This window comes from Cyprinus carpio, chromosome B21, assembly GCF_018340385.1.
Source record: "Cyprinus carpio isolate SPL01 chromosome B21, ASM1834038v1, whole genome shotgun sequence".
Taxonomy (NCBI): Eukaryota; Metazoa; Chordata; class Actinopteri; order Cypriniformes; family Cyprinidae; genus Cyprinus; species Cyprinus carpio.
In genome coordinates, this window is record NC_056617.1 from 11,357,585 (window position 1) to 11,370,116 (window position 12,532).

Genomic DNA, 12,532 nt, shown 5'->3' on the forward strand with positions numbered 1-12,532 from the left:
ACAAATTTGTTGCATTGTGACCTACGTCATGCCCATCCCGCTCTCAAAGTCTCTCAGGGTTTTCTTGGGGGACAGAAAATCATCATCCTGGTCTTTCAGGTCATCCAGCTTCAAATAGCGAGCCCCATCCATCCCGAGAAGTTCATCACCTACATACAGCACCAAATATGTCAGAACCTCTGATGTAGGAGGTTTGCAGGAAAATGAGGATTAATAGAAAGGAAAAAAAGCTTTGATATTATTTCAACCTTTACAATCCACCATCATTTCTGGTCGAGCACATACAAGAACCTTCACTCATTCACCAAGTCCAAGCAATGAAGTCATACACACACAGAGCCAATGGAAAACATGAAGAAACCAAGATACTCAATAAGATTGCATGGCATTGGTTACTGAAGTTGGCATGCCTGGTAGTGCAGAGAAGATCACACTTAATCTGCATGGGAGAGATAGTTTGGTGTTATGGTAGGGGCTTAATCACAGGTGTTCAGAGACGTGTAAAACAGCCACTGTGACAGTTCATTTTGGAGCCCTCTGCTGAGTCAAATAATCATCATTAGGCAATTACTAAAATTATCCACTCCCAGTGTGACTCCCATATAAAGAGAACCTCAACTATGGGTGTTTCTTAACTACAGGCACTATTATGTCCCAGCAGTTGATTTTTTTTTATTAATGCAAACACATGTATAATTTTTTGTTGTCTTCATTAATTATTTTTGATAGTTTTCAAATACCTTTTATTCGTTAAAACTTTAGTTTTTTACCTATGTCTCAAAATATGAAAAAAGAAAAATAACTCTCTCTCTCTCTATAAACATAAAAAATATTAAAGTATTAAATTAAGTATTAAGAATTAAATTCCATTGTACCATAGAATTCCATTGTTATGCTGAAGATCCTCAACTATATATTTCAACAAGACCAGATGAAACTTCTAAATTATCTAAGCTAACAGAGTGTGTTAAAAATGTAAAAGATTGGATGACCAATAATTTTCTCCTATTAAATTCAGGTAAGACAGAGATATTACTTAATGGGCCAAAAAAAAACAATCCACAGAATCTAATAGATTAAAATTTGCAACTAGATGGATGTACTCTTACTTCTTCTACATTCAAAAACTTGAGTGTTATATTAGACAGCAACTTGTCTTTTGAAAATCATATTTCCCATGTTACAAAAACCGCATTCTTCCATCTTAGAAACATTGCCAAGCTATGAAACATGTTACCTGTTTCTGATGCAGTAAAGCTAGTTCATGCATTCATGACCTCTAGACTGGACTATTGTAATGCACTGCTACTGTAGGTGGTTGTCTTGCTTCCTTAATAAACAAGCTACAGGTAGTCCAAAATGCAGCGGCTAGAGTCCTTACCAGGTCAAGAAAATATGATCATATTATTACCCCAACTTTACATTCTCTGCAGTGGCTACCTATTAAGTTCTGTATCAGTAACAAAATATTACTACTTACTTTTAAGGCCCTAAATGGTTTAGCTCCTGTGTACCCAACTAGTCTTCTACCACGCCACAATCCATCACACTCCCTAAGGTCACTACTCTGGATTCTTGGTAGTTCCTAGGATAGCAAAGTCCACTAAAGGAGGTAGAGCTTTTTCGCATTTGGCTCCCAAACTCTGGAATAGCCTTCCTGATAGAGTCCGGGGTTCAAACACACTCTCTCTGTTTAAATCTAGATTTAAAAACACACCTCTTTAGCCAAGCATTCACATAATGTATCTCATAATCTTGTACTTCAGTTACATCTGATCAAATGCACATTAACATTCTTTTGCTTGGGTTGAACATCATTTTTTTGCTTAGTTGGAACAGCAGCTATGCTAATTTTTCTCTATTTCCTTCTCTGTTTCTGCCACGAGATTGGCATCCTGTGGTAACTAGGATCGCAACATATAATTACTGCTGTTAAAAGTGTTCACCAACTGTTTGATTAAATGACATTAACTAACTGTAAACTTAATATTTACCATGCATTTTTTGCCATATGGACATCAACTTGAGATGGTCACCACTGGTAAGCTATTACTAAAAATAATGTAGAAATTTTTATTTTCTGTAAAGCTGCTTTGCAACGAATTGCATCGGGAAAAGAGCTATACAGTTAAACTTGAATTTAATTGAATTAAATAAAAAATTAAGTATTCAAATTAAGTATAAAAGTGCCCATGGTTGAAGAAACACTCTTAGAACAAACTGAGAACACAAAGTAAATTTCGGATGCAGTCCTGTCAATGATGGATCCACAAACACGTTACTGTCAGTAAAGGAAAAGAAACATCATGACCACACAATGATGAGGGGCCGACGCCATTAGAATAGAGAGCGGTTAGAGAGACTTGAGGGCCAGAGACAAGATGAGAGTGCTTGAAATGGAGGCACACGTTTCACGAACCACTAAGCCAGAGAGAGGGAGACGCTCCTACCTAATGTTAGCTGAGCAACTCCTACAGCAGGAAGGAAGAAGGAACATTTCAGGCTGGCGATGCTACCGTAGATTTACAGTAGATTTAGGTTATCATGAAATACTTGCTTTTGCTTTTTCAATCCAATAAAGTCCTGAATAAATGGAAATTTATCAATCATCTCTCAGAAGAAACAAACACATTTAATGATTAGATCCAAGGAAGGGAAGGGATCAATGAAAAATGTAATAGCCCTGTCCAAACTTTGTCTTTCCAAACACATAAGGAAATATTCAGCAGAAGGTCCAAGCTGCTCTTTTCTTTACAATAAAATGGGTGGTGACCAATGGCTATCAAGCATAAAAAGACATAAAAGCACCACAAAAGTGGTTCAATCCAATCAAGTGCTATATTCCAAATCTTTAGAAGCTATGTGATAACTATGTGTGAAAAACAGAGTGAAATTTCAATTGAAATGCTTCACAATATACACAAAATGTTGATATACATGGCAAGGCAATTTGATACTTGAGTATCAAAGCCCTATGAGTGTGATAACATCTCTAATCTCTAATTCACTTCAGACTGTCCCTTTTGGGATATGACCTAACCAGCTCATCTGCCTACTGGCTTGTGTTTGTAATCGAGAGTCTAGCACCAACCTCATGGCACTGAGACCTTGTCACAGCAGCTGAGAATCAGTGCTTTAATGCGGCATTTACTGCAGTATGATCCTTCAGGCTAAATCCAATCTGAGCCACCCGTACGCACCTTCATCTTCTGACACGTCCAGTATTTCATCCACTGTCTCCGGGAAACTCATGCGATGCTTCTCGGTGGTGATCTGTGGAACAGAGATGGAATATATTAACAAATCGAGATGGCGTATGTTGCACAAATCAAGGATGAAAACCAGATTAACCAGAGATGAAAGATGATGGAATAAAAAGCCTTGAAGATTGAAATCACTAATTCAGACCAGATAGTGTTAATGAGATGCAAATGGCTCTCACCATAGATACGGATTCCTCAGTCACCAATTTCAGCACATCAATGACAGAGATGTAGCCTAGCCGTTTAGCGATACCCAGAGGTGACGTCCCATTCTGCCACAGATAACACACAGTCAGGTTACTAAATCTCACATCTGTGTCTGATAATAAAATATTTGATCTGTCTGTATATAAATGATTATTACATATTAAATATAATATAATATAACACCTTATGTTTACTGCAGACGACTGGCAGCATGACAGCAAAAAATTTATACTATTTTTTATGAGAAAATTTGTATTTTAAGTATGGAGGAAGAGCGTCTGCTCACAGTAGTGATTTCATTGGGCAGGGCTCCATGTTTTAGCAGCAGGGTGACGATGTCTGTATGACCTTGCTGGGCTGCTTGATGTAAAGGAGTGTATCCCAACTGCAAAAGAAAGATAAGTGAAAATGAGATTGCAGAAATACATACTGACACTGAAAAGTGTGAAAAGAGGCCTGTGCAGTGTGTATAGCACATCCAGGGCTGTAGCACTCACTCTTGTCTTGCTGTTAACATGTGCTTGCTGCTGGAGTAAGAACTTCACCATCTTTATGTTCCCATAATGACATGCCACATGTAAGGGTGTGTAGCCCATCTAATAGAGAGAGAGAGAGATTTAAAAGGGTGAGAAGGAAAATAAGAAGTGAATGACTAAACAAGTGGGTACCAGTGCATATAGACAATCAATGCCAGTTAATATTACAAAGTGTTTAAAAACCAAAACATTTTAATGGGTGAAGAATGAATTTTGAAAAAGTTAAAGATCACAGCTGAATTTCAGCACATTTCATTATGTCCCCATAGTAGTGGTGTTTGCTAAAGCAAGCATTATTATTAGTATTGCTGATAAGGTTATGTTTTTTTTTTTTTTTTCAGACACATTGAAGGAGGGATCTGAGCCGTATTTTGGTATCAAAATATCAAAAAGAACTGAGAAAGCTTATCTGTCTTGCCGTTTATCAATCACTCAGAGCACCTCGGCAACTGCACAGAAACACCCTAAACGATTCTAAACACCTTAAAGAGGACATTGGATGCAAAATTCGTGTTTGCATTATAAATGTGTTTTAGCAGTGTGGACACAACCATCATTAAATGATAAAAATGCATTCAATCCTTTTTTAATCCCCAGAAAGCCTAAACAGACTTAATTATCAAGCTGTTTTGATTTTCTGAGCAATTTGACATCATACTGCTCAGGCCCCATCCATGACCTCCATTAGCATATTCCCGCCCTCATATTCCTGCTGTCCGCAATTTTCTCTGCGCTTGAGCAGCTGTCTGTCTTGTAGGCAATGCAGGTGTTTTATAGTTGGATGCAAAAGTGAACATGAAAATCCTGAGATGAGAGCCACTGAGGACACAGTGGATTAGTTTTGTTTTATGGTAATGTACCACTGAATACACAAAAAAAAATGAGAGGGGGTGATTCATTATCAGAAAATTTAACAGCAGCATAACAATGCCCTAAAACCCCTTAAATATTGCACCAAGAACTACCCAAAACATAGCATAGTGTTGGCAAGTTTGGTAGTGGCCAACATCATTCATATTTTCTTCAGTAAATGTAGATCTAGCACTGTTTGTCAATTTAGCAGTAGCACAGACTACATTGCACAAGGCTCTGAGGTCTAAATTCTAGGACATTCTACAGATGGCCCTGCTGAGTCTGTGTGTGTTTCTTTGTGTATTGAAGTGTCTTACCCTTGAGGCTGCATAGACTGAAGCACCCTGCTTCACCAGCATGTCTGCAATGCCCACATGCCCTTCCTGAGCAACCAGGTGCAGAGGTGTCAGCCCATTCTGTACAAACACACACACACAAAAAGGATATCAGAGGAATATCAAACGCATCCTTTTGCCATTTCGTGGCATTTCTTGTGCCATGTTCTTGCAATACATCTCAATCTTTTTTAGTTTTCTATTTATTCTCTCTCCGACGTAGACAAAATACCAATTAATCAAAGCTTAAAGACTGCATCACCTTGTTGCCCAGGTTAACATTGGCCTGTTTGGAGATGAGCAGTGCCACCATATCAGGTTGCCCCTCCTGTGACGCCAGGTGAAGCGGGGTGATGCCCTGTAGTGATTCTGAGTTGGCATTAGCGCCATACTGCAGCAGACTGCTTGCCACCTCTAGTTGGTTCTGCTTGGCTGCGATGTGCAAGGCTGTGTAGCCGTTCTGTCAAATGGAATAAACCTAAAAGTGACTGTTTTTCTTGGACGGCTTTTGAAAGTGTGAAATAGACTGCAACCCTTAACATCACAGCTCAGAATAGTCACTTGCCAAGATTTTGTAATGTGTATATGTGTATCTTACTCTCGCCGTGCTGTGCGGAGAGCCGCCCTTGCTGACCAGCAGCTTGACTACATCAAGGTTGTTGTGATGGACGGCCACGTGCAAAGGGGTCAAGCCATTCTGAGAGAGGAGAGAGGAGACACATGGCCTCAATCAGCCACCGCTGACCAACATCTGATATTAGCAGACGAGTACTGAGATATCAGATGTTTGTCTTGATGAATTACCTTTCCGGCTGCATTAGGATTGGCCCCTCTTTCCAAAAGCAGCTCCGCCACATCCACTTTCCCGTATTTACATGCTACATGTAGAGGAGTAAATCCTTTCTGTAAGACAACACAGATATACTAATTGAGAATGTAGATGAAGATGTGAATATTTTGTTGTTTTTAATGTAAATGACCCGTTGTTAAGCTCCGCCCACCTCAGTTACGGTTGCTAATAGGCTTTACAGAATGTCGCATTTTAATCAATTCTATAAAACACACAAAACTCCAATGGACAGCAACTGATGCTAAGGTATGATTGATCAGAAGCATTTTAAGGAGGGGCTTAGTAAAAGTTTAGCTAGAGAAAAAAACCTTGGTCATTTTGGTTTGTTGGGCATTCCCGTCGAGCAGGATGCGTGTGGTTTGTGCATGTCCCTCGCGGGCGGCGATGTGCAAAGGAGTGTGACCTGCCGTGGTGGCCGAATCTGGATTGGCCTTATGTTCCAAGAGCAGCTTCACCAACTCCTTATGTCCCATTCGAGCCGCACAATGCAAGGGGGTTTGATCATCCTGTGAAACAAAAGAGAGACACGTGCCGTTTTTAAAACAAAAGTAGATAAATGGAGATAAATCAGCTGGTATGATCAGCCTACCTTCGCTTTGGCATCCACCTGAGCATTGTTTTGTAGCAGGAACTGAGCCACCTCACAGTGCCCCGCTCTGGCAGCCATGTGCAAAGGGGTCTCCACTTTCTACAACGGCACATTGAAATACAGAAAACTGTGATCGCTGCCATAATCGTTGCTAAAGACATTAGCCCATTTGTAAAGCAGAATAGCTGTGCCTTTGGGATTTGATTGTTGGGTATCTCTGAGGTTCTGAATAGATTACACAGTTCTTACCACATTAGATGCGTTGGGTGAAGCTCCTCTCTGAAGCAGACTCTTCACTATATTGAGATGCCCCATGAACGCAGCCACATGAAGAGGGGTCAGACCCGACTAAAAGACAAGAACATGCATTTTCATGTCATATATCAATGGATCAACAAAAATATAAGATGGTATTTAATATAGACGTAACATATTAATATTAATGTAACATAAAAATAATTTATGTTAAAAAAATAATGGTATTATTAATGCTGCATACATTACCAGTCAAAAGTTGGGGGTCGGTACAATTTACAAATTAAAGACGGATCCAAAGCACACACCAATGGCAAAAAATGCTCAAAATTGGGTGCTTGACAAACTAAAACAATTATAAACAAGCAAAAGTTGACACATCATAGGCTCCAAAAATGCACAAAGAGTCTGTGAGCTCGAAACGTTACCTTGTGTGAAGTCCATTATTAAATTGTTTTGCATTTTTGGAGCCTATGGCATGGCAACTTTTGTTTGTGCTTTGTTTTTAAAAGCTACTGAAAGAAATCTATTACGCTCACCAAGGCTATATTTATTTGATCAAAAATACAGTGACAACCATAATATTGTAAAATAATATTACCAATTAAAATAAATGTTCCTTATTTTAATATACTTAAAAAATTTATTTTTTTCCTGTGATTACAAAGCTGAATTTTCTAGTCTTCAGTGTCACATAATTCTCCGGAGATCATTCTAATACGCTGATTTGTAAGTATTTCCTATTACTATCCATTTTGAAAACAGTTATGCTGCTTAAAGGGGTGCTATTATGCTTTTTCACTTTTTCAGTTTTAGTTAGTCTGTAATGTTGTTGTTTGAGCATAAAAAAAAACGCTCAAAGTCCAATACAAAAGGAGATATTTTATTTAACAGAAATCACAAAAACTACAACAAACGACTCGTTTGGACTACAATGCATAATTTCTGTGATTTGTGATATCACAAAGCTCGACGAATGGGACGAGACCTGGTTGAGCTACAATAGAGAATGCAACGAGTGTTATCACTATGTCGGAGACAGGCTAGCTTTCCCAAGGCAGACAAGCTTAGAGTCGTTACAATCATGCGGATTTAAATCGCGCTTGAATTGATTTGATTTGCAATATTTACACTGTCCCAAGGCAGACAAGCTTAGAGTCGTTACAATCATGCGGAGCTAACCAATCACAACACACACTGTCCCAGCTAACCAATCACAGCGCATTTCGGATTTCAGAAGGCGGGCCTTCATTTGATACAGGAACTATTCTAGCCGTTCATGCCAGACTGGGGAGAAAGGTGTTGTAATAATGTAAAATCTGTGCAAAATAATGTGTTTTTTGAACAACCTAGTATGACAGCCTGTTCTAGTACACCCCCAAAACAAAATCAAGACCTTGTAAAAGAGCATAATAGGACCCCTTTAACATTTTTGTGGAAATGGTGAAACATAAATAGAAAGTTCAAAAGAACAGCATTTATGAAATATAAAGCTTTTGTAACAAATGTTTTACTGTCATTTTCGATCAGTTTAATGCATCCTTGCTGAATAAAAGTACTAATTTCTTGAACAAATCTTACTGACCCCAAACTTTTGAAGGGATGTGTATTATGTTAATATATTCTTGTCTTGTGAAGATGTCACTGTTCATTCCTACACAGTCTTTCGATTTTCTACAAGGGTCAAGCTAAAGGCGTAGATGGTGCAATGTGAATAGAGGTTATCCATCAAAGTGACAGCCGGAGAGTAATCTGACCTCAGTCACGGCCTCCAGAGAAGCTGAGTGCTTCAGCAGAAGGTCCATGGACCGCATGTGGTTCTTCTTGCAGGCAATGTGCAATGGAGTGAATCCATTCTGAAAGACAGTCCAAAAAAATCAACTGATATATATACACTGTGTTCAGCTGTATGCAATTAAATGTAGGATATCAAATTCGGAATAGGAAATTCTGGAATAGGAAATTCTGCTTGTTTTTTGGATGTAATTAATTACATTCATTGAAAACAACAGATGCACTAACCAGAGCACGGGCATTAGCTTTTGCCCCCTTGTCCAGCAGCACCTTTGCCATGCGGTGGTGCCCACAGTGGGCTGCAACATGCAGTGGGGTCAGGTGGTCCAGGGTGATGTCATCGATCTCTGCATTGTATTGCAGCAACTGCCTCACGCAGTCCATGTGATCACCCTGCGCTGCCATGTGGATGGGAGACAGGCCGTTCTGTAAGGAGGAACACATTATTATCAATTGATCAGCATGATTATGGCATCAATAAAGCTAAAAATCAATTACTGTAAGGCCTATCTTAGTAATAGAGTTTGGTCACCTTGGTCTTGGCCTGAATGGGAGCACCCTGGTCTAGCAGGATCTCCACCACACGTACATGACCATTCCTGGCTGCACAATGCAGCGGAGTCAGCTCATCCTGTAGACAACAGAAAGAATAAGCAATTTTGTAAATCCTCTGTATGAAGGATTTATCAGCCATGTTTCAGTGCATCCTACATGAGCTGCATTTTCTGTCCTTATTTCTGTATGCATTAAAGCATACCATTAAAACAGCAAGTTGTCACAAAGAGAAAATACCTGTTTTTCCCAAGAGGAAGTAAAATAGGTCATTCTCCACGAGCTAGACTTAAATAAGTCAGATTCAGCAGTCTCAGCAGTGCGATTTTTCATCTCAGCTAGTAAATAATGTCACTGTGATAGGTGACTACAGTTGGATAGATACTGTGAATTCAGTCTATTTAGATTATGTTGTAATTTACTTTTTAGTTTGAATAATTTTTAACAGATGTAATTTTATAATGTTTTATCTCTCTCTTTTCCCCCCATATATGAATGTGTAATGTGTGAATAAAATGTTCTTATAAAATGTTATATATATATATATATATATACAAAAAAAAAAACAAAAAAAAAAAAAAAAAACACACACACACATTGTATATATATTATATATTTATTTGTGTTTTTGTATATTTATATATACATATATATACACATTTCTATTATGTAAACACAAACTTTTATTTTGAATGTGACAGCACAAATTTTTAACCAAAATATTTATCAAATCATTTTATGATTTTTTTGTTTGTTTGTTTGTTTTTTATCTTATATATATATATATATATATATATATATATATATATATATATATATATATATTCTTTTATTTCAGCTTTATTTCAATTAATGAAAATTAACAATAACAACACTGCAAACTGAGATGATAAAATTGATTATGAACATTTTTTGCACACCCCTAATGGATACTGCACCTTTGTCTTGGCATCTATCTGAGCTCCTCTGTCCAACAGAAGCCGCACCATAATCACATTGCCCCTTCTGGAAGCGATATGTAATGGAGTAATGCCATTCCAAGAGAAAAGGAGAGAAAGTGAGAAGTTGATGTAATCTTTCGTATAGTAGTAGGAAGCATTTAACATGAGAGCTGCACTGACCTTCGGCGTGAAGTTCACATTGGCTCCTCTGTTCAACAACAGCTGTGCGACACTGAGATTCTCATAATGGGCTGCGATGTGGAGAGGAGTAAAGCCGGTCTATGGGAAAAGAGTGTAGCATTTCATTGATTCAGTGTATGTACAAAACAGAAACACCTACGCTGATGGATCTTTAAACAAAGTCAGTTCTGTTTATCTTGTCACATAGATACTGCAATCCCAAGCCAAGAGCGGCTGCGAGCTCAGTGAGTCATGATGCATAATTTCACTCATGGTGAGATTAAACCTTTCAGATGTGCACAAACACATACTTTGCTGAGGACGTCTGGGTTTGGGTCGTTCTGGAGCAGTACAGCAGCAGTGCGCGTGTCGTCGTTACGTGCCGCGATGTGCAGGGCCGGCAGGCGCACTTTGCCCTTGGTGCCATAGTTTATCAGGAGGGCCACCACGTTCTCGTGACCCTGCTGAAGAGCTACCGCCAAAGGAGTAAAGCCATCCTGGAGGGTGACATCAAGAGTTGTAGGGTCACTTGGGTTTGATTTCTGCTGAGTTTGATTTCATCGTGTCACTCACCTCAGTTGGAAGGCTCTGATTGGCTCCATGTTCAAGTAGATATTTCACCACTTCCAAGTGGTTCTCCTGTGCTGCCATGTACAGGGGACTGAAACCTTTCTGTAGAATACAAAACGACACCAAAGAACAACTGAAACTTCTCATAAACATGTTTCTAGGTTTGTGGATTCATGTTTTGAGGCTCAGACTAACCTGAGACTGGGCATTGACATTGGCACCATAATTGATCAGCTCAGCAACCACTTTCTCTTGACCGGCCAGAGCAGCAATATGAAGGGCGGTATTCCCTTTCTGCAAAATGAATAGTCATGTAAATATAATACAGAGAAAGATCTGACAATGCATGTTAAATACGTTTCTAGCATATATGTATTTTGAAGAATGTCATTTGATTTTATTGCTTTTATTTTTGCTTGTTTTAAGGGCTTTGCAATTGCAAATGAAAAAAAAAGCGAAATGAGCATGTGCGTTTATTTATACTTGGTCCCACTTTATATTTGGTGGACTTAACTACTTACATTTCAATTAATCATTTGATACAATGCACTTACTATATGTGCATACATGCTTTTTCACTGTACTTAAACTTTAAAAAATACCTGCATGTAATTACAACTGTAATTAATTTCTGTAATTACATTTATAGTTACACTTATAGTAAGACCCATCGCTTACACCTTAACCCACCCTTAAACTGACCCGTACCACCAAACCTGTACCTAACCTTACCTGTACCCCACCTCAATAGCAGCAAAAGTGTATTGCAATACAATATGAACACAATAAGTACAGTACACTGCACTTATTTTTGATGTAAGTACATAATAGTTAAGGCAACCTAATATAAAGTGGGACAATATACTTTAATTCAGAATTCTGTAACATTCTGATTGATTCCTGCAACAAAGCAAGAGTACAAACATTTTTTTATGATTGGAATTTAATCGGTTAATGTTCATTTATTTTGTCTTTTATAAATCTGTTTTTGGCCTGCTTGAGGAAGGAAATGACTGACTGAAGGAAATAGATTTACCTTTGTAGTGGTCTCCAGGTCAATTCCATTGTGCAGCAGCTCCAGCACCATCTTAACATGGCCTTCTTTGGAGGCCAAGTGCAACCCATTAAGCCCATTCTGCGAACACAAGAGAAAACATGAGGTGCTGAAAAACCCTGTCTCAAAAAAAACCCACCCTGACATATCTCAAGTCTATCTCTTTATCTCTCCCCGTCTACCTGTCAAATGACTCACTGAGAGGAGGGCAGCCTAAAAATACCACAAGGAAGCACTGAGACATCTACAGAACTGTGGAGCTCTCATTAAACAGGGTGTGGAAATAGAGCGGCGGAGGAAACAGACAAAAAGCAGAGAGAGGTAAAGGCTGATAGGAGAAGGGCACACGGTGCAGTGTGTGCTTCTGTAGGGAAGCTGGGTGTGTAGTCTGGAGCGGCCATAGGGGGGCTCTGCTCTGACTGGAATCCCCTTCATACTGCAGTGTCACTCATCTCTAACGAGCTCCTACTGCAACTGCACAGTGCGCAGAGGAGAAGAAGACAGAACGGAGATGGAGGGTTGCTTGCAGACAGTGGGGAGGAGCCCTGATGAAA

The 12,532-nt window shown here is 39.0% G+C and overlaps 1 protein-coding gene across 2 annotated transcripts in view; it reads right to left on the reverse strand.

Annotated features, from left to right (window-relative positions):
* Positions 1–12,532, reverse strand: part of LOC109060143 (ankyrin-1-like) — a 76,585-nt gene that overhangs the window by 23,205 nt on the left and 40,848 nt on the right. For both annotated transcript variants that reach the window (XM_042748415.1, XM_042748416.1), the window contains 22 exons: positions 11,961–12,059; positions 11,120–11,218; positions 10,928–11,026; positions 10,666–10,851; positions 10,355–10,453; positions 10,172–10,270; positions 9,214–9,312; positions 8,910–9,107; positions 8,645–8,743; positions 6,882–6,980; positions 6,633–6,731; positions 6,352–6,549; positions 5,998–6,096; positions 5,792–5,890; positions 5,456–5,653; positions 5,176–5,274; positions 3,968–4,066; positions 3,757–3,855; positions 3,443–3,535; positions 3,201–3,273; positions 2,451–2,471; positions 26–149 (listed from right to left, as the gene is read on the reverse strand). In XM_042748415.1, the coding sequence (XP_042604349.1) occupies positions 26–149; positions 2,451–2,471; positions 3,201–3,273; positions 3,443–3,535; positions 3,757–3,855; positions 3,968–4,066; positions 5,176–5,274; positions 5,456–5,653; positions 5,792–5,890; positions 5,998–6,096; positions 6,352–6,549; positions 6,633–6,731; positions 6,882–6,980; positions 8,645–8,743; positions 8,910–9,107; positions 9,214–9,312; positions 10,172–10,270; positions 10,355–10,453; positions 10,666–10,851; positions 10,928–11,026; positions 11,120–11,218; positions 11,961–12,059 (2,477 nt within the window). The remainder of the gene's footprint in view (positions 1–25; positions 150–2,450; positions 2,472–3,200; positions 3,274–3,442; positions 3,536–3,756; positions 3,856–3,967; positions 4,067–5,175; positions 5,275–5,455; positions 5,654–5,791; positions 5,891–5,997; positions 6,097–6,351; positions 6,550–6,632; positions 6,732–6,881; positions 6,981–8,644; positions 8,744–8,909; positions 9,108–9,213; positions 9,313–10,171; positions 10,271–10,354; positions 10,454–10,665; positions 10,852–10,927; positions 11,027–11,119; positions 11,219–11,960; positions 12,060–12,532) is intronic.